Source organism: Moschus berezovskii, chromosome 2, assembly GCF_049115385.1.
Source record: "Moschus berezovskii isolate FMDL1 chromosome 2, NW_MosBer_1.0, whole genome shotgun sequence".
Classification (NCBI taxonomy): Eukaryota; Metazoa; Chordata; class Mammalia; order Artiodactyla; family Moschidae; genus Moschus; species Moschus berezovskii.
Window position 1 is genome coordinate 30,369,930 of NC_142461.1, and position 22,615 is coordinate 30,392,544.

General features: G+C 54.3%; 1 protein-coding gene across 9 annotated transcripts in view; it reads left to right on the top strand.

The window, feature by feature from the left end:
* The window catches only part of TNS1 (tensin 1), a 244,910-nt gene extending 225,066 nt beyond the window's left edge, over positions 1 to 19,844 (top strand). For all 9 annotated transcript variants that reach the window (XM_055397230.2, XM_055397229.2, XM_055397231.2 and 6 more), the window contains 11 exons: positions 889 to 1,087; positions 4,465 to 5,528; positions 8,479 to 8,565; positions 9,625 to 9,756; positions 10,193 to 10,285; positions 11,212 to 11,289; positions 13,290 to 13,361; positions 13,614 to 13,782; positions 14,499 to 14,567; positions 15,052 to 15,084; positions 18,341 to 19,844. In XM_055397230.2, coding sequence (XP_055253205.2) covers positions 889 to 1,087; positions 4,465 to 5,528; positions 8,479 to 8,565; positions 9,625 to 9,756; positions 10,193 to 10,285; positions 11,212 to 11,289; positions 13,290 to 13,361; positions 13,614 to 13,782; positions 14,499 to 14,567; positions 15,052 to 15,084; positions 18,341 to 18,485 — 2,141 coding nt within the window. In that variant the 3' untranslated portion in view covers positions 18,486 to 19,844. The remainder of the gene's footprint in view (positions 1 to 888; positions 1,088 to 4,464; positions 5,529 to 8,478; positions 8,566 to 9,624; positions 9,757 to 10,192; positions 10,286 to 11,211; positions 11,290 to 13,289; positions 13,362 to 13,613; positions 13,783 to 14,498; positions 14,568 to 15,051; positions 15,085 to 18,340) is intronic.
* The last annotated feature ends 2,771 nt before the right edge of the window (positions 19,845 to 22,615 follow it).

Here is a 22,615-nt window from a genome sequence, read left to right on the forward strand (position 1 = left end):
GTCCCTGGAGAAGCCGAGAGTGTCCTGCTTCTTCTTCCTGTTTGATGGCGAGTTAGTTTGCAGTGGTGGGGTAGGGGGCCATGGGGGCCTTCCAGAGGCCGGGACGGGGGGCAGTTGGGGGCAGCGCTGTAGGGGGGTGGGTGGCACAGGAAACCTGGGCCTGGTTGTGTCTGCAGCCCCTTCACTCTCCAGGTCTCAGCACTTCACCTGCACAGTGACCTCTCTGGCACTTGCCGCCTTCTCCCCCACCCAGCCTTCCTCTCGGGCCATTTTGAACACCATGCGGGATAATGATGTCAGTCTCGGGAGGCATGCTAAGTGTGTCAGGCAAGGTGGATAGGTGTGTCTTGGCATGCAGGGCTGGGCGTGCCTCACCTGCACAGGCCTGTTGCTAGGCCAGCAAGCCTGTTTCTGGACTCTGGGTGTGGGGTGGAGTGAGTATCCCAAGACGCAAGGCCGGGCTGGAGCTTGGGGTCCACAGAGAGCCCAGACCCCAGCAGTGCCTGGGGAGCCGAGAAGGGCCTGGGGAGCTCGGTAGCAGTGTTGGGGAAGAAAAGCTCAGCTAGAGGGGCCACCAGTGAAGGACAGTGTCCCACCTCTAGAGGGAGGACTCTGTGATGGCTGTGTTCTGGGGTCCCTTTCTGGGAAGCTTCTCAGAACGAGGCTGTAGTTAAAGGTTCTTTGGGGGCTCTCACGGCTTCTCCACGATGCTGGAAAGAGGATGGACCTGGGCAGGCAGGAGCCCCGGAGACGTGCCCCTTGTCTGCTTGGCTGTCCTTTTGGCATTTCGCTTACAGGCTCTGGGGAGGTGGGTTCCCTGGGGTTGGGTGGGGGCCACACTGCACCCCCTGGATCCACGCTCAGTCCCTGTCCCCTTGCCCCTTCCAGAGCCCCGGAGCTACGTGGAGTCGGTGGTACGAACGGCGGTGGCTGGGCCCCGGACTCAGGAACCTGAGCCCAAGAGCTTTAGCGCCCCAGCTGCGCAAGCCTATGGCCATGAGACACCCCTAAGGAACGGGACCCTGGGAGGCTCCTTTGTCTCCCCCAGCCCCCTCTCCACCAGCAGCCCCATCCTCAGTGCTGACAGGTAAGTGGGGAGGAGAATCTAGGCCCGGGGCAGTGCGAATGAGTCCTCCTGGATTCGACTAGGGCATGGACAGGCAGAAATCACATCCAGGGTGCTGCCCTTGGGAAACCAGCTTATTGGGGTGCATGGCAAGAGCACCCCCTGAGTGCCAACTCCGTGGGGAGAGTACAGAGATGAACCAGGCACAGTTCTTTCCTCAGATGTATTACTTTTGTTTTTATTTATTTATTGGCTGCACCATGAGGCATGCGGCAGCCTTATTTCCCCAGAGATCAAATCTGTGCCCCCTGCAATGGGAGTGTGGAGTTGTGACCACTGGACCGCCAGGGAAGCCTCCTTTCCCCAAATTTAAAATCGAACAAGTATAGTTACTATGTTGTGAGTGCTTCCCATGTGCCAGGTGTTTTGCTAAGTGCTTTCTATTTAAACCTCACAGCTATCCTACGAGGTAAGTAGTAGTGTTATTCCCACTTCTCAGAAGAGGAAACTGAGGCAGAGAGAGATTAAAGTAAGTTTATTCAAGGTCTACAGCTAAACAGTAGCAGAAATAGGATTCAGACCAAAGGTGTCTGGCTCCAGAGTCCACATCTCTGTCCTACCCGCCCATTTCCCCCCATCACAGAGCAGCAGTTTGAGGTGCTCAAAGCAGAGGTGTAAGCAAAGAGCTCTGAGCAAGAGGCCGTTATTTCTGGCTTAGTCTGCAGAGAGGGTCTCTGGGGGCTGGAAGTACGGGAAGTATTTGTGCTAAGGCCAGAGGACGAGCAGGGGTTGAAAGGTGAAGGGGAGAGAGAGGGCCTTCACAGCACAGCAAGGACAGGACCGGGGTGTGGAGGTATTGGGCGTGGGATCTGGGGGTCAGGTCACTGTGGGGTTAGAGGAGGATGTCTTGGTGGATGGGCGGCTGACATTTTAGGGAGTCAGACAGAGAGGAAAGCCAGAAACTTCCCAGAAAGGGAGGCTCCTGTGTTTGGGGTGCAGTGAGAAGCTGCTAGGCTGGCGGGGTGGGGCATAGGCTTTATGATGGGGAGACAGGAAGATGACATAGGAGAGGGACTCTGAGATGAGCCCAGGTAGGGCACAGGGTCCCAGGCGGGGAGGAGGCCTGCACCAGCCAGAGCTCCTCCTCCTAGTAGGGGCGTCTGCCCCAATCATCCCTTCCCACGTCCATTCCCCTTCTCAGACTGGGTCCCCACGAGTCCGGAAACTATCCAGCTGCCTCCTCCCACTTCCACAGGCAGGGGTGAGCTGTGTGCTCCCCCACCCAGGTCGGGGCAGGAGGTTCGGGTGAGCAGAGGCAGTTTTCTTCTGGACTCTAAGAATCTGAAACTTCAAACCAAGCACACACCCCCAGTCCTCCTGGCCCCCTCCCCAGCCTCTTAACGACTCCACTTGGGGAAAGCTCCGCCTCTGGGCAGGAGCTACATTCTTCTTTTAAAGGAGAGGATATTTTCCTCACCTCTCGCCCCGCCTTGCTGATATCCAAGAAGTCCTGACATTAGGGAGTTTTCACTTTTTCTCACTCAAATTCCTCCCGCAGTAAGATTCAGGAAGCCAGCTCCTCCTCCAGGATTAATCACCCAAAACACCATTTCCGTGTCCCCAGCTCCTCCCTCCCCCCATTTTCTCAGAATCCAGGTTATTCTGTACCAAAGTGGTATTTCACTCTGGCCTCTTTTGGGATGTGTGGTAGACTTTGTCCTGGCCTGGCCGCGACCTTCTCCCTGCCCTGCCTGGCCCTCCCACCTCACATCACCCTGGGGACCTGAGCTTAACCGACCTAACCCAGGGTGGGGCCGGCCAGCCTCCAAACTCCTTCTAGTCTGCGGCTCCAGGCTTTGGTGCATTGGCTTAGGTAAGGACCCTTCCACCCCGCTGCCCCACTGCCAGCCCCCACCCAAGGGCTCCTTGTGCGAGCCTGCCTGCTGCCTCCCTGCAGCTGATGCTTGTGCATGGTCCCTGACAGCCTTTGTCTCTGCTGCCATGTCACTGAGGAAGTTTGGGTCTGGAAGGAATCAGAGTCATCTAACCCACTTCCCTCATTTTCTGTGTTGTTTAGTCGCTAAGTTGAGTCTGCTTCTTTGCGACCCCATGTACTGGAGCATGCCAGTCTTCCCAGTCCTTCACCATCCCCCGGAGTTAGCTCAAACTCATGTCCATGGAGTCAGTGATGTCATCCAACCATCTTATCCTTTGTCACCCACTTCTCCTCCTGCCCTCAATCTTTCCCAGCATCAGGGTCTTTTCCAATGAGTCAGTTTTTTGCATCAAGCAGCCAAAGTACTGGCATTTCAGCTTCATCATCAGTCTTTCCAATGAATATTCAGGATTGATTTCCTTTAGGATTGACTGGTTTGATCTCCTTGCTGTCCAAGGGACTCTCAAGAGTCTTCTCCAGGACCACAGTTTGAAAACATCAATTGAGAAAACTTTAAAAAGCAGAATCCAGGTTTCCCAACTTATAGGCCATTTCCTGTACTCCTGTATGGACTTGTACTTAATTTCAGAGGAGAACCTTTGTGGCCATTCTCCCAGGTACAGTCCCCTGTAAACTGAATTTCATCAGTCTTAGAATTGAGAGCGACTTCTGAGCTCATCTAATTTAATCTCCCAGTGGAGGAAATTTCCTCCACAGCATTCAAATCAAGAGGTTGGTCAGCCTCTGCTTGAATGCTTCTAATGATGGGAGTCTCATTACCATTAATGCAGCCTGCTCCATTAGTGGCCAGATCCAATGGCTAGAAAGCAGATCCTATAATAAGCTGAAATCTCCTGCTATGAGACTTCTTCATCTTTTTTTTTTGGAGCTACCCAGGAATGGATGCCCAGTTATACTATCAGTGTGTAAATGTCAACTCACCTGGGGAAAGTGAGTCAGGGGAAGATGCTTCCAGGAGGACCAGGGCCCAAGTGGTTTAACTGCCTCTCCAATGTTCAGTTCCTGTAATGCTGGAGGGGGCAACAGGACAGCCACCTTCAGTTTTGATAGCAGAGGTCTCGCTCTGACTTGTGGTTGAGCAGTCAGGGTGACTCTTGAGGGTACGAGGGCTTTGGAATCTGACACTGCTAAGTTGAGATCCTGGTCTTTTGTGAGCTGTGTGGTTGTGAGCCTATTGCTTAACCTATCTGAGTCTCAGTTTCATCTTCTGACATCTTGAATGTAGGGTGATGTTCAAAAGCCTCGACTTTTCTGTTCATGCGAGAGGAGCTAAAGACAGGGAAGCCTGTCATGCTGCAGACCATGAGGTTGCAAAGAGTCAGATATGACTGAATGACTGGACAACAAAGTGGTTGGAGGGAGGGCTGAAGCTTCACTGAAAGCCTGTTTTTCACTAAATGCCACCGGCTGACATCTGACCTGCCCGTCTCTCTCTCTCTAGCACTTCAGTGGGGAGTTTCCCATCCGGGGAGAGCAGCGACCAGGGCGCGCGAACACCTACCCAGCCTCTGCTGGATTCTGGCTTCCGCTCCGGCAGCCTGGGTCAGCCGAGCCCTTCGGCTCAGAGAAACTACCAGAGTTCTTCTCCTCTCCCAACTGTGGGCAGCAGCTACAGCAGCCCTGACTACTCACTGCAGCAGTTCAGCTCCCCAGAAGGCCAGGCCCGGCCTCAGTTCAGTGTGGCCGCTGTCCACACAGTGCCTGGGAGCCCCCAGGCACGGCACAGGACAGTGGGCACCAACACGCCCCCCAGCCCTGGTTTTGGCCGTCGGGCCGTGAACCCCAGCCTGGCTGCCCCGAGCAGCCCCAGTCTGAGCCACCGCCAGGTGATGGGTCCGCTGGGAACCAGTTTCCATGGTAACACGGGCTCCAGCCCCCAGAGCAGCGCAGCCACCACTCCGGGAAGCCCCAGTCTGGGTCGCCACCCTGGGGCCCACCAGGTTTCCAACCTCCACGGCAATGTGGTCACCGCTCCTGGGAGCCCCAGCCTGGGCCGGCACCCTGGGGCCCACCAAGGCACCCTGGCCTCCAATCTCCATGGCAACGCAGTAGCCAGCCCCGGAAGCCCCAGCCTGGGCCGTCACTTGGGAGGGTCTGGATCTGTGGTTCCCGGCAGCCCCAGCTTGGACCGGCACGTGCCCTATGGTGGCTACTCTACCCCTGAGGACCGGAGACCCACGCTGTCCCGGCAGAGCAGCGCCTCGGGCTACCAGGCTCCTTCCACGCCCTCCTTCCCTGTGTCCCCCGCCTACTACCCTGGCCTGAGCAGCCCTGCCACCTCCCCTTCGCCAGATTCGGCGGCTTTCCGACAAGGGAGCCCCACCCCAGCCTTGCCGGAGAAGCGGAGGATGTCCATGGGCGACCGAGCGGGCAGCCTCCCCAACTACGCCACCATCAACGGGAAGGTGTCCTCACCGGTCGCCAGTGGCATGTCCAGTCCCAGCGGGGGCAGCACCGTCTCCTTCTCCCACACGCTGCCCGACTTCTCCAAGTACTCCATGCCAGGTGCGCCTCCTTCCCCATCCGCCTCTCTTGCTGGCAGATGACGCCTGCCAGTCAGGCGCTCTGTCCCCGTCTCTGTTCTGACATCTCCTTGGCAGACAGCCTTGGGTGGGTCACTGACTCTGGGTCCTCAGGTGCATTAGCCGTGTCATGGGAGTTGGAGCTGTGCTCAGAGCAGATATGCTGGAGTTGTGGCAGCTGTGGGGGCAGGGATGGGGATGTGGATGTGACGATGCCTACGATGGCCCTGCTGTTCCGATTATCATCAGCATCTTCACAGCCTCCACCCCTTGCTGAACACACACTCTCTGCCAGGCTCTGAGCCATGGTCTATCTTGTCAGTTCTCATGGCCACCTAGCAAAGTAGGTATTCCGTTCTGTTCCGTTCCGTCGCTCAGTCGTTTCCGACTCTTTGCGACCCCGTGGACTGTAGCCTACCAGGTTTCTCCGTCCATGGGATTCTCCAGGCAAGAATACTGGAATGGGTTACCGTTTCCTTCTCCAGGGGATCTTCCCGATAAGTACCTCCATTTTACACATGAGCAAAGTGAGGCTTGGAGAGGTTCAATCACTTGTCCAGGGTCCCACAGTTAATAAATGGTTTAGCATCCAGACCCTTATGACCCTAAAACATGTGCTCTTAAAACCCGATGGGAGCTGTCTTACTGCCTTATCTTGATAGTTTCCGTAATTTAGTGCATCCTTGAAAATATGGCTTCCGAGCCTGGACCACCCACCCCCCGCCCCACTTTTTGCCAGCCCATAGCACTGTTCCCACCTTTTGATCCCCACTTTGCACACATCACTAATAATAGATCTGACAGCCAGATGAGATATGGGAAAAGGCCAAGGGTTAAGCATTTTTACTGGAGTCTCATTTCTACCAGCTCAGCTTAACAGAAACCCGCGCAGATTTACACACTGAATTCTTCACTTATCACCAGAACTGGGCATCTTTAGCTGCCACTTAGAGGGCTTGTTATCTAAACAAAAAGGTCAAGGCTTCAGCTGATCTGCATCTCTTCAGCCAGATCTCCAATCTGACTTTGTCCAGAGTGACCCCAGAGTCCTGGGGCATTCGAGGAAGATGTAGAATGCAGCAGGCAGCCTGGGATGGGCCCCAGCTGCCCAGAGTCTCAGTGTGTCACTCCCAGGTCCCGCCCTGAGCCTGCCAAGTGACACTGCACTACCCTGCTTCCTGCTGCCCACCAGAGACATCTGGTTCCCAGCCCCAGTTCTTGGAGGATGCAAAACTTCTAGTAGTTGGGACGTTTCCTGTTTCCCACCATCTTCCTTGCTTAAAATAGCCATGGGAGTCAACACAGGAAGGCACATGGGGCTGCAGCCGCCTCTGACAGCTCATTAGACAGGCAGCAGCAGCCCTGGGGCCTGGGACTCTGGAGCAGAGAGAGGCAGCTTGCAGAGTTGTGGGGCCCAGCTGCCTAGCCCAGAGGCCCTGCTCTGTGCACAGCTGCCAGGAAAAGGAGCTGACCTTCCCCCTGTCTGTCCTCCAGAGACAGATCCCAGAAGCCTAACAGAATGTAAATAACAAGGTAAATTGACTGGACACACAGCCCAGCCCTCATCTCTGGTCTGTGCCCTGAACTTTTTATAGCACTGTGAGCACAGGGTCCTCTGCTTCAGCCCCTCCCTAGAGAAAGGAGAGGAAACCTGCAGATCTGGAATATTCCTTTTTTCCCTCTTCCCCCATCCTCCCTTTTGTTTCCTTTGCTGTCAGAAAATGAAGGGAGAGGTTGGTGAGTGAGTCCCACATGTCCTTATTCCCAGCCAGGAAGATACGATGTAGCTGACCTGAACTGGCTGTTGTGTCCTCTTACCTGGCAGCATCTAACAAAAGCCTCTTATGGACCATCTGTGTGACTGGGGCAAGTCACTCCCCTTCCAGGAACCTCACATTCCTCACTTGTAAAGTTAAGCGGTTGGATACGATGCTCTCTTTCCAGAACATCCTATGAAAGCATCCGTAGTCTGCAAAGGGTCTGGTGTGGGGAATGTCTACCAGAGAAGTGGGGTGCGTGACACTCGGTAGACAGCTTCATAGTTCCAGGCCAACCCTTTGCCTATTTATCCCAGGCAGGACAGGAGTGATCGTTTAGTTCTAAATGAGATTTTCCATATGGGAAGTGAGTAGGGGCTTGGGGAAAGTGGACAGAAATGTGTTTTTCTGCTCTCATCCTCAAGGTTGTTATGATGAAGTGGAGAAATTGAGTCCATGGAGTAAGGGACTAGAAGGTGGGAGAGAAGCTTCAGGAAGGATTTAGTCTGACTCTTCTAGAGAAAGGGTGAGGTGGGCTGGAGTAGGACTCTCACTGGCTGGGGGAAGATGCTGTTCAGGCTTTTCAACAGGAGGACAGCTGCATGACCCACAGTGGTTGTTGGGAGATGGGGAAGGATGAGAAAGCAGCTCGAGGCCCCTTCCAGCAATGCTCTGATGGGGTCTGAGCAGATTATCTTCCTGTGTTAGTTTCCTAGGTCAGCCATGACAGAGGACCACAAACTTGGTGACTTAAGACAGCACAAGTCGATTCTGTCAATGTAGCTGAGCTGGGAAGTCTAAAGTCAAGGTGTTGGCAGGACTGGCTCCATCTGGAGACCCTGAAGGAGACTGTGTTCCAGGCTTTTCTCTTTGCTCCTCATGGTGGCTGGCAGTCTTGGGGTCCCTTGGCTTGTAGACACGTCTCTCCAGTCTCTTCCTCCATCTTCCCCTGATGCTCTCCCCTTTGTCTCCCTTCCTCTTTCTTTATAAGGACATAAGTCATATCGGATTGGGGTTCACTCTAATCTGGCATGACTGCATCTTAACTTGGTTACATCTGCAAAGATTGTTTCCAAATAAAGTTACATTCACATCCTGGGGGTTAGGATTCTAACATATCTTTTTGGGGGGACAGAGCTGGAGACTCATAACACCTCCTGTCCTCTCCTTCTTTAGACAACAGTCCTGAGACACGGGCTAAAGTGAAGTTTGTCCAAGACACTTCCAAGTATTGGTACAAGCCTGAGATCTCCAGAGAACAGGGTGAGTGTTGGGCGATGCTGAAGGTCCTGGGGTCCATCCGAGGTCACACTGGCTGCTGCCCTCCTTGTCTTCCCTGGGCAAGGGATATAAGCAGACTCACTCCTCTCTGCAGTGGGTGGTGGTCACAGAAAAGAACTGGCCCCAAGGTTAGACAGTAGGAGGCACCTTCCCAAGGCCAAGGGCAGGGAGCAGGAGCCGTGGTTGTAGACGTCAGAGTCTTGATTTTCCAGGGCAAAATGAAAAGGCTGGCTGAGATCATATGGAACATTATCCCTCCATCTGCATGCTCTGGGAGATTTCTGCACGTTTTATAGAAAAACATAGTTGGGGCTGTGGGGATGGAGATGAGAGGCATCAGCTCCTATGAAAAGTCTGTGTGGATGTAGGGCAGGGTGACTTCCAGCCACGGGTCAGATCCGGGCTGCTGCTTGTTTTCATAAACAGTTTTCTTGCAACATCCTATGCTCAGTCACTCAGTCATGTCAGACTCTTTGCAACCCTATGGACTGTAGCCCACTAGGCTCCTTTGTCCATGGGATTTTCCAGGCCAGAATCCTGGAATGGGTTGCCATTTCCTCCTCCAGGGGATCTTCCTGACCCAGGGATCAAACCTGCGTCTCCTGTGTTGCAAGCGGATTCTTTACCTGCTCAGTCATTAGGGAAGCCCCATCTATTGGTTTACTCACTGTCTGGGCTGCTTTTGTGCTGTGATGGCAGCCACGAATAGTTGCAGCCAACACTGCATGGCCTGCAAAACCTGAAATATTGACCGTCTGGCTCTTTACAGAAAAATTTTGCTGACTCTAGTGTAGGAGGACCCTTAGGAGTGTTTACATTTTAACTTTAGGGCCTCTCATCTCATCTGAGAAAGAATGAGATTCGAGGCCTGATAAGACTTAAGTGAAGCTGTTGTTGTTCAGTCACTTTGCGACCCCATGGACTGCAGCACACTAGGCCTCCCTGTCCCTTACCATCTCCCAGAGTTTGATCAAGTTAATGCCCACTGAATTGGTGAAACCAATGCATCAGTTTCTCATTTCCTCTTCTCTCCTGATTCAGCCATCGCCCTCCTTAAGGACCAGGAGCCAGGGGCTTTCATCATCCGTGACAGCCACTCCTTCCGAGGAGCCTATGGGCTGGCTATGAAGGTGTCTTCGCCCCCTCCAACCATCATGCAGCAGAATAAAAAAGGTAAAGCTTGTCCAGCGGGGCTCAGGACTAGGGGCCCCTGCAGTCTCTTTAGGTCCTGATCTGTTAGAAGGACTAGGGTTGGGGGTAGGGATGTGGGCAGGGGGTGTGTGGGTAGGATGAGGTGTGCAGGTCTTTTAGTTCTCATGGGAGCTGGTTCACTGCTAGTCAGACTCTTCAGAAAGATGGGTCTTGAGTTTGGTGATGACTGGGGTCAGAGAACAGGGGAGCAAGATGACTGGAACCCTGTGACTGAGTTTCCTTGAGAGGCGGGCTAGCAGTGGTGGTCTCACCATCCCAGGGCTCTGGCCATATTATCGCTGTGAACCTTTCTCTATCACAGCCTCACTCACTGGAAAAGTTGGGAAGTGGTGCTGGGAGGTGGTGGTGGGGATGCCATGAGCAGTGACCTATCCACATTTCTTTCTCTTCATCCCAGGGGACATGACCCATGAGCTGGTAAGGCATTTCCTGATAGAGACCGGCCCCAGAGGAGTCAAGCTCAAGGGCTGCCCCAACGAGCCAAACTTCGGTGAGCCATCCCTGCCTCCGTCCCCACGGTCTCAGGCCTGTCCCGGCTTCCCTGCTGCACTTCTGTCTTGTCACTCTTGTCATGGACGCAGCAGGGAAATGCACTGTGACTCCCTTCCTCTGTGCTGTGGTGCCTTCACTCTGCCAAATTCTTTTCTGTTTTTGTCCTGCCCCACGGGGACCGGTTACTGTGATTGGTGGAATAACAGCTATAACAAAGGCTGCTATGTGTGCTAAGCCGCTTCAGTAGCGTCCAACTCTTTGCAACACCATGGACTGTAGCCTGACAGGCTCTTCTCTCTATGGGATTCTCCAGGCAAGAATACTGGAGTGGGCTGCCACCCCCTCCTCCAGGGGAATCTTTCTGACCCAGGGATCGACCCTGCGTCACTTACGTCTCCTGCATTGGCAGGCGGGTTCTTTACCACTAGTGCCACCTTGGCAGCTGAAAGCCACCTTAGGTACTTTATATCACTTCTGGTCTCCTGACCATCCTGTGTGGTAGGTGTCATGGTCCCATTTTATACACGAGGAAACTGAGGCTCGTCGGAGTTAGACTAACCAGGGACACACCTCTTGTAAGTTCCTGAGTGTGGATTTGATCCCGCCATCCTCTGACGCTTCTGCTACATTTTCCTGAGAGGGGCCCTGGCAGCGGGAGGGACGTAGGAGAGATGCTGGGTGTAACTGTCAGTAAAGGGAAGCTGTAGGGTACCCTTCTGATGCCCAGAATGAGCCTTTAGAATCTTCCCCCTTGGATCTTGCTAACCAAGAGAGAGTGAAGTTTTGGCTTTGTGGGTGGGATGAGGGAGAGGTAATAAAGAAGTGGAAGATTATGGATGGTGTGGTGGGGTGGGTGGGCTGATCCTCAGTGCCCGCAACCTGCTCCCAATAACACTGCTGCTGCCGGGCTGTCTCTCTCTGCAGGATCTCTGTCTGCCCTGGTCTACCAGCACTCCATCATCCCACTGGCCCTGCCCTGCAAGCTGGTCATTCCAAACCGAGGTAGGAACCTGAGACTCCTCGCCCTCCAAGCGCACCCTTGTTCTGGCCTCCTCTGTGTCTCGGCCCCCAGCCAGCTGCTCCAGAACGTGGGCCAGGCTTGGAGGAAACAGGTCATACTGCCAATCTGGGGAAACTCGAAACCACTCTCTGCTTTATTTTTTCTAATAAAAAAAGAAGAGAAAGTTCACTTAAAAGCTTAATTCCAGAAACATACATAATTGACTTGCCAGATTGTTCTGGAAAATTCTCTGGAGGTTTTAAGAATTCATCCCTGTGTTTTCAGAAGTCAGCCTCATCCCAGGGGAGGCGCTAGAAGCAGGAAACAGCCATGGGGGGAGGACCGTGTCCGGCGGAGGAGATGGGCATCAGTGGGCAGGGCAGAGGGAAGGGGGAGGGGAAGGCAGAGGTAGGCCATGGGGCGTCCAGGTGTCTAATGGAGACGGGAAGGTACACTTGAGGGATTGCTTAGAGGAAGAGGTGGCTGCACTGTGCGTGGCTAGGGAAGGAAACAGGAAGCCTAAGATGTCCCTGGAGTTTCTGGTTTGCATGGCCAGGAGGGACATGGGGCTGATGGGAGGAGCCAGCTCTCTTGACTCTGGGAAGTAAATATGGAACCCAAGAGCCTCCGAACATACAGGGTGAGAATTTGAATGACACTGGGGCCGGCGAAGGAGATTTTTAGTTTCTCTCAGAGAGGTGCCTCATCCTCGGAGGAGGGCCGATGGACACCCCAAACTCTTCAATGACACAGGCTTCCTTCATGCAGTCCCAGGTACGTGGGCCTCCCACGAAGGGAAAGGAATATGCCTGGTCATGAACTTGAGCTCCAGGAACCCGGAACTGGGGTGTCTTCTCCCCATGCTCTCTGTCCAGGAAGGGATATTCAGAATTGTGTCTGGGACTTGCTTTCAGTCTCTCTTGGAGCTCCTGGGGTTATGTCCACACTTAAAATCTCCAATATTATTTGGCAATTTCTGTGTATCGAATCCAATTCATTGAATTATTAATGATAATTGACTACTGTTATTAACTTAAAAGTTAAAATATTATTTAAATAGCCCCATTAACCACATGATTTAGACACTAATTAAATTGTACTTCTAAGGAATTTACCAAAGTAATTTAACAATTATATAACTGCTATTTATTTACATCATATAATCCAGTGGTTCTCATAATATGGTCCCTAGAGAAGCAGCATCAGCACCCCTGGGAACTTGTTAAAAATGTAGGTATGCTCAAGCCCCAGCTAATTAGAAACTCTGGGGTGGGGCCCGGAAATGCATGTTTTAACAGACCTGTGTACCAAGTCTAGGAAATGCTGGCATAAATTGCGTGCTAAGTTGCTTCAGTTGTGTTGGCCTCTCTGCAGCGCTATGGACTGTAGCCCACCAGGCTCCTCTGTGCATGGGATTCTCCAGGCAAGAATGCTGGAGTGGGTTGCCACGCCCTCCTCCAGGGGATCTTCCCGACCCAGGGAATGAACTCCCGTCTTTATGCCTGCTGCATTGGCAGGCAGGTTCTTTACCACAAGCACCACCGTACTCAGTTCTTATTAGTGTTGAAATTATAGTTGTGCTGCCTTATGGTTTAATGAATTAGAGTGTTTACTAGTCTACACAGAGACATGTTGATGCAAAACAACCATATCAATGGCCACGTGAAGGCTTGCTTTTTTAAATTAGGGACTAGCACCATTTATGGAGCATCTCAAAAACCCAATGAGTGGGTATTCTCATCTTCACCTCTGTTTTGTAGATAGCTGATAATTGCCTGAACCTGGTTCTGCGGGACCCCAGAGCTCCCAACCAGGTTATTGAATTCTTAGAGCAATCGCTGCACGTTCAAACTGGACACACGTGCCGACTGGCAGGGCTGGTTATGAGAAGCAGTATCTGTTGCGCTAAGTATTTGCAGAGCTAGCCTGAGGCCCAGCCAACCCTGTGCTTCTTTCCAGCTCTGGGGTTTTAATTACCAGCTGAATTAAATTTTTGTCTCAGACCCCACAGATGAATCGAAAGATAGCTCGGGCCCTGCCAACTCAACCAGTGACCTGCTGAAGCAAGGGGCAGGTGAGTGGGCACTCCAGATGGGATCCCTGCCCAGACCTTTCCTCCCCCTGGCCCTGGACCCTCCTGCAGGTGCAGGCTGGATGTCTCTCCCAGACCCAGCGGTCACCAGGCAGACCACATTTCTGTGTGCGATGCCTTGGTCCAAGGCTGGCCTGAAATTCATCTGCTACCTTCTTCCTGAAAGGAGGACCTGGGGATGGCCCCCACCCACTTCGGCCCCCATGACTCCTCCTTGGGTGGGTTTTTTCCCAGCCTGCAATGTGCTCTTCGTCAACTCTGTGGACATGGAGTCACTCACTGGGCCACAGGCCATTTCCAAAGCCACTTCTGAGACCCTGGCTGCTGACCCCACACCAGCTGCCACCATCGTTCACTTCAAAGTTTCTGCCCAGGGAATTACACTGACTGACAACCAGAGAAAGTAAGACTTTTCTACTTGCTTCTGTGTTGGGCAACCCCACCGCCCTGTGACCCATCTGTCTATACATGTACCAACCCGCTCACCAGCTGATTCATCCCTTCTGCCCATCTAACCACCCATCCATCCACTTACCCATCCACTCATTCACCCGTCATCTGCCTGCCCACCCATCCATCCACTTGCTCGCCCACTCACTAATTGATCTGTCCATTTCTGCATCCTTTCGTCCTCCGTCCATCTTTCCCACCCATTTCTTCCCTTCGTTCATTTGTCTCCCTCTATCCAGCCACCCGTCCATCTGTCCATCCATTCAATTATCCATTCTTCCTTCCTTCTACAAACATGCCTGCATTGGCTATATAGCTATAAATACAACTGGTAAAAGTCCCTGCTTTCTGGAGCAGAGACCCTTTCTCTCATGTTTTTTCCCCAGGTCCTTTTCTTCCTCCTCCAGGTCCCCCCATTTCTCATTCCTCGAGGCCAGTTTCTTCCTTGTTTTCCTAGTCTCTAGCATTTGGGACACGTTTCTATGATACATCTCTCTGTCCCCGTGCATTGCTTTCTGTCCCCAAGGGGAGTAGCCCAGGCCGTCGTGCTCATCAAGGAGAGGTTGTGTCGACCTGTGACAGCCACAGGTGGTGGCCTGGCCTGCAGTGGGGGGGCGGGGAAGAGCAGTCACTTCAGCGCTTACTGTTTATCTGATGCGTGTGCCACAGGCTCTTCTTCAGGCGACACTACCCCCTCAACACTGTGACCTTCTGTGACCTGGATCCACAGGAGAGGAAGTAAGTCTCTTGTGGACACCTGCCCTCCCAGCCATCTCGCCAACCCTGGGAGTCTGCGTGTGTGCATCCATGTGTGTGTGTGCATGTGTGTGTGTGCACTCATGTGTGTGCTGCAAGTGTAAGGGTGTGCATTCTTGGCTCAATTTGGAGATCTGCCCATGTCTGTGGGACTGTGAGTGGCGCAGCTGTGTTGGCATCTTTTTGCATTTCCCCCCACAAATTTGAAGCCCCTCCTGGGGACTCAAATGCCTTCTTCCGCCCCTCTGACTTGGAGCCGCTTCCCTCTCCATGCTGGGGACAGCTCTCTGGGAAGCAGGCCACAGTGCTCGCTCCATCGCTTCGCTGTGAACACACTCCCTCTGTGTCGTCTTTAGAGGTCCTGGTCCCCTGGCACCGGGGCTCTGTCTTCCCCAGGGCTCTGGGCACTGGGGCTGGGGTCTGAGGGGAAGCGGTGGTTTATGCTGTGTCCTCGTTTCCTCCCTAGGTGGACGAAGACGGAGGGAGGTGCCCCTGCTAAGTAAGTGTCCTTCTTCCCCTCTCGGCTGGCTGGTTGTTGTGCTCCTTGGCTCAGGGGGAGGTGGGTGTGGGAGCAGGTTAAACTCCAGGACCAGCAAGCAAAAGGTGGCTCTGGAGAAAAGCTGGCCCAGGCAGCCAGGTCTGTGACCACCTGCCTGGGGCTGAAGGCCCAGCCTCCCGCCTTGTCCCCGTCCTGCTCCCAGAACCAGACCATCAGGGGCTCAGGAAGGGAATCGAAAACCCAGAGTTTTATTGGGAGGTGATGGCAGTGGGGCAGGGGTTGTTTAAATGATCTTTTCTGCCACAATCCTGGCTTCCTTGACTCCCATTCCCGCTTTCCTGGTGGACTAGGCCTCCTCATTGGACCACATGAGTCTGGGAGGTCTGAGTTCCTTCCAGAATTCCAGGGATGGCCTTGTGGCCCTTTGGTCAATTTTCCATCCATTTCAGCATTTGTAAGTGCTTCCAGGGAACTCAGCCCTCGGAAAATTCAGACCAGCGAGGAGGCTGGCTCTGCCCTTGGGTGCCTGATGTTGGCGCGGTAGATGAGAGAAGTGTGTAAACGGGCTAAGGTGCTGCGGCGATTTTCAAACTGTGTTCCAAGGAGCCCTAAGTTCCTTGGGTGTAACGGGGCTGCTTGAGGGGCAGAAAAACCCTGCTGTGATTTACGGTTATTTATCAGCATGAATCAGAGTTTTTTTTCAGTAAAACAAAATAAAGCATGGGAATAAACTGACTACTAAAGCTGGCATAAGACTCACTGAGGTCTGTAATTCCACCTTGTACTTTGTCAGGCTTATCCAGACAGCCCCATTTTTTCTGATTGATTTTATCATAGGTCCATTGTTATGCTGTTGAATTGTTACATTTATTGCCATAAATACTGTTGTCACCTTTACATATCCAGACTTCATATAAGACTGGCTTTAGAGAAAGGAAACTTTCCCTGTTAAAAAAAGAAAATTACGACCACGGCTGAGTGAGGCATGTCCTGAGGGGACAGCTCCCATCTGTGGTGTCATGAGGCAGAGTGCTTCCAGGCAGGGAGAGATTTGGGGAAAAGTGTTGTAGCTTGGTCATGTCCGACTCTGTGAGACCCTACGGAGTGTAGCCCGCCAGGCTGCTCTGTCCATGGGATTCTCCAGCAAGAATACTGGAGTGGATTGCCATGCCCTCCTCCGGGGGAGCTTCCCCACCCAGGGATCGAACGCACGAATCTTCCATCTCCTGCCTCCTGTATTGGCAGATGGGTTCTTTTACCACCAGCGCCACCTGGGGAAAGAACCTGTAATTAAAAGCAGGTCTTATAAGACAGGGAGAAATGGGTGCAGCGGGTAGGAGAGAGCTCCATGGGGATGGGAAAAAGAAGCCCCCAGAGTGCAAGCTCCTGAGGGCAGGACTGTGTCTACTGCATAAAGAAAGAAATGAAAAGATGGGGCAGGGAGACGGAGATTGAGGAGGAGGCCCGGTGAGGCCACCATGGTCCAGATGAGTAGAACTGACCAGCATTGGCACCATGAGTCTCCCTCTGGGGGTGTCCAGAGGGGCCGTGAGGGATGGAGGAGACCTCTCCTGGCCCATGGTCACATACAGCTGCAAGGAGGCCCCAGTGTCTAGTTCTTCTCGAAGCTTGCCTCCCTTCTGTCTCAGCCACCTCTGAGACTCACAGAGTTATTAGGGTCTCTGAGTCCCTTCTGCCAGTCAGGAGGCCAGAGCTCTCTGTTTGAGGGGTCTTATCCTTACTCACCACCCGGCCCTACGAGTGGGAGATGGGTCAGGGAGTGAAGCGGATTGGTCCCAGGTCTGGAAATTCCTTATTAAAAGCAGGTTTTGTGTGGAGCTTCCTTATGACTTACCCTTCCTGAGGTCCAGGAGAGCTCAGGGCTGGACCAGGGTGAGGCCAGCGAGATGCTCCGGGCCCCACATTTAAGGAGGTGCTTGCTCTCGGTTGCTTGTCATGCTCCTCTCTGCCCTTGGGGCTGAGGTTTCTTGCCTGCATCCACTCCTCCAAGCAGAGAAAGAGCTTGGGCTATGGTTGAGTTGGCCCAGGGACCTATGGAGCTGAAATAAGCACCAGGGGAGGGCAGGCGGGCAGTGTTCAGGCCTGAGAGGTTGACCGGCTCTCATCTTGGCAGAAGCGAGCTGGGGTTGGCTCGCTATCACGCGGGCAGCTCGGAGCCCTCTGCCCTCGTCTCCCTCCACTGCACCGAGGAGCCCCCCAACCCCCGCAAGGCTGGGGAAGGGGCTCTGGGGGGTGGTCCACAGGCCCAACCTTCCCCGCCTCCTGTGCAGATGATCACCCGAGGCCTCTGAGCTGATTGGGTCGATTCAGCCCCTGAAACACATTTGGGAAGAGCAAAGCTGTGGGAAGCCCCCTGTGTGTGTGTGTGTGTGTGTGTGTGTACACATGCACGTGTGCACGGGATGGCAAGCCAGACCCAGCCTGGCTAATTTTAGCTGCTGTGTCCAGTCCTGGGTGAGGGGTTTCCAATGGAATCCCCAGCTGTCCTGATTTCCCCATCCAGCTCTAATTAGCATCGTGCCGACTGGGAGGGGACTTGAGCTCACATTCTGTTCTCTGCGCTCATATTTTTAACTCTGTTTTGCAAAGAGAGAATGCTCGGTCACTCCAGTCCTAGTGTGGGGAGTCGGGGTGGGGGAACAGGTGTGGGGTCCCGCCCCCTTCCCTTTCTCTAGAGCACAGGAGAAATGTGTGTGTGTATGTGTCTGTGTGTGTGTGTGTACGTGTGTGTATGTGGTGGGGGACAGTGGCCTCTCGTCCTTTGGTCTCCCTGACCCTCTGTGGCGTCTGAGGACGAGCCCTTTGACAGGCAGATGGCGTTTTGTTTATATGTTGTGGTAGGGACAGTCAGCCAGGGGTGTGGCAGGGACGGGCTGAGCGAAGCTGGTTTAGGAATGTTCCATTTTATTTTTGGTGTCATCCCCACCTCTTGCTGTCTGGTCTTGTTGTTCATTCGCCTCCAGCACCTCCTCCTCCTCCTCGCCTACCCCCCGCCAAGGGGAATTTCTGCTGACCCTGAACAAGAGACATATGCCATCTGCAGGTGTTTGTTTCCTTGCTGGTGAAGGGAAGAGACGGTTTCTTGGGTGCATCACCCTCCCTGCCCAGTGCTTGGGGAGGTGGGGAAAGATGGGGAAGGGAGCAAAGATGAGCCTGCCCTCCTGGGTGCCTCTCCAAGGCCCGGGGTTCCTCCTGCTCCCCACTCACACCTGTCACCTGTCTCCTGCCCCTGCAGGCTCTTCGGTTTCGTGGCCCGGAAACAGGGCAGCACCACGGACAACGCCTGCCACCTCTTTGCTGAGCTTGACCCCAACCAGCCGGCCTCTGCCATCGTCAACTTTGTCTCCAAGGTCATGCTGAGTGCCGGCCAGAAGAGATGAGCCCCCGCCACCCCTTGCCTAGGGCCAGGGCAGTGGGGATGGGGCATGTGGGGAGGGGACCCGTAAATCCTGACCATCCTTGAATCCAGAAGGAGGACTTTGGGCCATTTTGGAGAAGGAGAGAAGAAAGTGTCGTGTGGGGAGAGGGAAGTGAATTGAGCGGGGAGGCGGAGAGAGAGAGGAAGAAAGAAAGAGATGGAGGAGAATAACTCAGATTCCCCTGGGGAGATGGGCACTGCGAAACCCCCAGAGCCTCCAGAACTCACCAGGTCCACCAAAGTCCCCCTCCACCCTCTGATGGAGCTCCTTGGGGGAGACAGGACTGATCTCCTTGGAGACCCACATTTTGAATGAAAATGGAAAAGCTCTTCCTCCCTAACCCAACTGCTTTACAAGGAGAAATCCTGTGGAGAATCTTTCTCTGGCCACCTCTGGGGTAGATCACCAAACCAAAAAGAGCCCGCATGGGACGTCCAGCGGCGGAACTTTTGCTTCTGAAAGTATCTCAGACCCCAGGCGCCTAAGGTCTCTTTGCTCTGCCTCCGATGTACAGTTTGCGGGTGTGTTTATGGGGTGTATATATGGCCACACCCACACCCTCACTCACTGCTTTCCGTTTGCCTCTCAGCTGGAATTATAAACAGGTATACTTGTCCCCTGTGTTTGCACACACATGTGCGCACCGTCCAAAGAAAGAAAGAGTCTGGGGTGGGGTGACAGGCCAGCAAGGAGGGGGCGTAAGTCCCCTTCCCCAGGGGCACCAGCATTGTAGGTAATGGACTTTCCTGGTCCCTGCACCTGCTCTAACAGCTTCGGGGCCGCCAGCCCCTTCGCCTCAGCAGAGACCCCTGCGGAGTGGGGCTGGCCACGGGGCAGCATTCCTCCTGACCTGCCGGCACCTGGAGGCGGAGGCGTTGGTTTGAGAAGACGAGGACAGATGTGTCCGGGGCTTTGGGGAAGAGACCCTCAGGAAGGGTGGCTGCCCAGCTTGGGGAGCCTTTCCCGGGGCGTGTGGCCCAGCCTCGGGGCAGGCAGGGGGCTCCCGTTGCCCCCAGTCCTCAGCCCCTTCTTGGCTTTCGTGTCCCAGATCAGCCATTCTCAGATGTGCCCTGTGTTCAGGATGCCTTTAGGGTGCTGGGGGACGAGCCTTCCTGCCCTGCCCTTCTCTGTTCTGTCCTGCGGGGTCCCTGTGTTGGGGCTCATCCTGGGACCTGCTTCTAGAAGCCCTGCTTGGCGAGGCCCAGGGGAGACCCCTGTAGTTCTGTGCCCCCTCTGTAAGGGTCTGGGGGTCTAGTTTTGCTGGGCTGTCCAGGGGAGCTGGCCAGAGCTCTGGGGGCTGCTCGCTGCATACCACATGGTCTGCTCTGATACCAAAGCTTTGCTCCCACCCTTTTCCCTTGTTTCCCCCCCCCAAAGCCCAGCTGCTGTGGACCAGAGCGCAGAAGGCACACAGTTAGGTCAAAGGGCCGAGAGTCCAGCTGGGCAACTGGGAACCCCCTGACCACCACCCAGGCGCTCTAAGCCAGATGGAAAAATCCACCAGGACTCCATCCTTAAGTAGCTTCTTAAGCCTCTGGGTTCCCTAGAGAGAGGCACTGTACTGATATATAAATATATATAATATATATGTGAGACATACTGACAGGATCTGTAAGCTAATAAAATATAAGAAAAGGTTAAAAAAAAAGAATAGGCAAATTGACAAGAAGTATTTATTATTTTCCCATACTGCTTTGTTGCCTCCCCAGCATAATCCAATCCCTGTCCCTCTCTGTACTCTAAGCGAAGCCTGAAAGGTCAGGGCCTTCATCCTAGGAGCAGTCAGGGGTCTCCTTGACCAGGCCTTGGCCTTCCCTAGACTCTGATGGGGGCTCAGTGGAGAGGGGGTGTCCGCGTTTCACCCCCTTCATCCCTTCTCATTTTTGGCAAGCCCAGGCCCGGCTGTCAGACCCCAGAGATGATGGGGGAGCTGCCTGCCTCCTTGCGGGCCCTGCAAGGGCAGGTGTGTAAGCCTGCAGGGACACGCGTGCGCGTGGGCATGGGTGACGTGTGCATCTTGTAGTTTTTCTTTTCCAAGAAGCTGTATCTGTGTGGACGTTCTGTTTCAGGGAGTTGGAAAGGAGAGCGTCTGAAGATGGTGGGGAACACCCCCCGCCACTTTCCATAGATGGAAACCTTGTTCTTGGTTCTCCAAGGTTCATCCCAGGGGCTCCTCCTCCTGAGGCCTTCAAGCCGGACACCCCGATTTCCCCTCTTTCATTCCCTACCTAACCCCAACTGTCTTCCCAGACAGAAGAGGATATTTCCACCTACTTCCTTTGTAAATCTCCCACTGGACTGCCCAGGGACTCTTTCCTCCTGGTCTGGATGGCCAGGCGGAGCGTCAGACCCTCACACGTGCTTTACCACCGCCCACCAGCAGCCCACCACCAGGCATGACCAGCCAGACCCCACCACACTCCGGCCTGAACCATGTGCGACTCTGGGAAGGTCCCAGGAGATGCTGGAAAGCCGATCCACCCCCTGCCCCACTGCTTCTGGAAGGAGCCAGTTTCCTAGCATGTGGCCTGTCCAGAAGAACGATGGGGAAGGGTTACCCCAGTCTCCACTGCAGCCGCACCTGTGGGTCCAACAGCGCTTGGGAAGACACCATAACCCTCCGTGTCTCACAGGTTAGGCCCGTGCACCCTGCACACGTGCACACAACACGCACGCGCACACACACACACACCATAGCATTGCAGTATGTTCTTGCCAAAGATTTCCTTTAAAACAAAGCACTTTTAATAATTATTGTTATTATTGTGTAAATGTTTATCCTTTTTTCTCCCCACTCCTCCCCCTCAATCTTCCTTGCTGTTGTTTATTGTTGAATCTATTCGTCAGCCAGGAGAGTGCCCCTTCTGGTCTTGAAAGTGGGCTGGGGAGTGGGGGATGGGAAAGGGGCTGGAAGGCGTAGGCGGGAGGCCCCGGTCAGCTTGGGAGGCAGGGACAGAGACCCCAGGCAGGCTCAGGCTGCAGCCCCAGGCCCAACGTGCATCTTGCTGTGCAGCCAGGCCTCTGAGGCAGTTGGGGCCTCGCTGTAGCTGCCCTGTATGGTATCTGGCGGGGGAGGGTGTGGGGCAGGGAAGTGACAGCCCTCCCGTTCAGCAGGGACAGAGGCCCAGACAGGTCCAGGTAACCCTTCCCAGATGGAGCCAGAGGGGAGGTCTGGGCGTGGGAACAGGGGAGAGGTGACCTCAGAGGGGAAGAGGGGAGGAAGCTGCTGGCTGGAACTCCAGGGGTGAGCGATGCTCTGCCCTGCGATAGTGGTGTTCTGGCTGCCCCCGCTCCAGCCAGGTGTTCCAGGGACAGAGACTTTGTGTCCTAGATTTGGGAAAGGCCCTTTGACCCAGGGCCTCATTGGAAGTTCTCCCACAGCAGTTCCTGGTGCTTGTGGACTGCCAGGATTCCTTCACCCTGACAGGGTTTGGAGGGATCCCTGGGTGTATCAGAGACAGACAGAATAGGGGTGGGGGCCCGGTGGCTGCGTGACTATAAGGGGGAACCAGTGGAACAGATGTGATTCTCTGTAAAGGGGGTCCCAGGGGGGAGATGAGCGAGGCATTCTTCTGCCCACTCAGATGGGCCTAGCAGAGGTTGGGCAGACCACCTGTACCACCCGGGGGTCTGTGGACGAGTCTGTACCTAGAACGGTGTCTCTGCTCCCTTTTCCTGCATTGTCACCAGCCCTGCCTCCTGGGCCTTCTCCCCTGTTTTGGTCTTTTCTAACTTCAGAGTCTGGGGGAATCAAGGGGGCCGAGGTCCTTTCTAAGGGCTTCCTGCTGCCTCTGCATCTCCCCACCCTTGGGGTCCTGGGAGAGGCTTGGGGGGCAGCATCCCGGGGCCACTCTTCACCTGGGTCCAGGCCCTGGCCTCCTGAGACTGGAGTGCCCTGGCCAGTGGTAACACAGAAAGTGTGTGCGCGTGTGTGCAAGTGTGGGTGTGTGTGTGTGCGCGTGTTTTGCTTGTCTCTTTAGGGAACTTAGGAGTTGGGTTGGAGGTGGCGGGCGATGGGATGTCAAGTTCACTATCACCCAGTGGTGGCGAAAGGAATTGGGAGGCGAGGCTTGGTGGGCCCCCCACCGGGG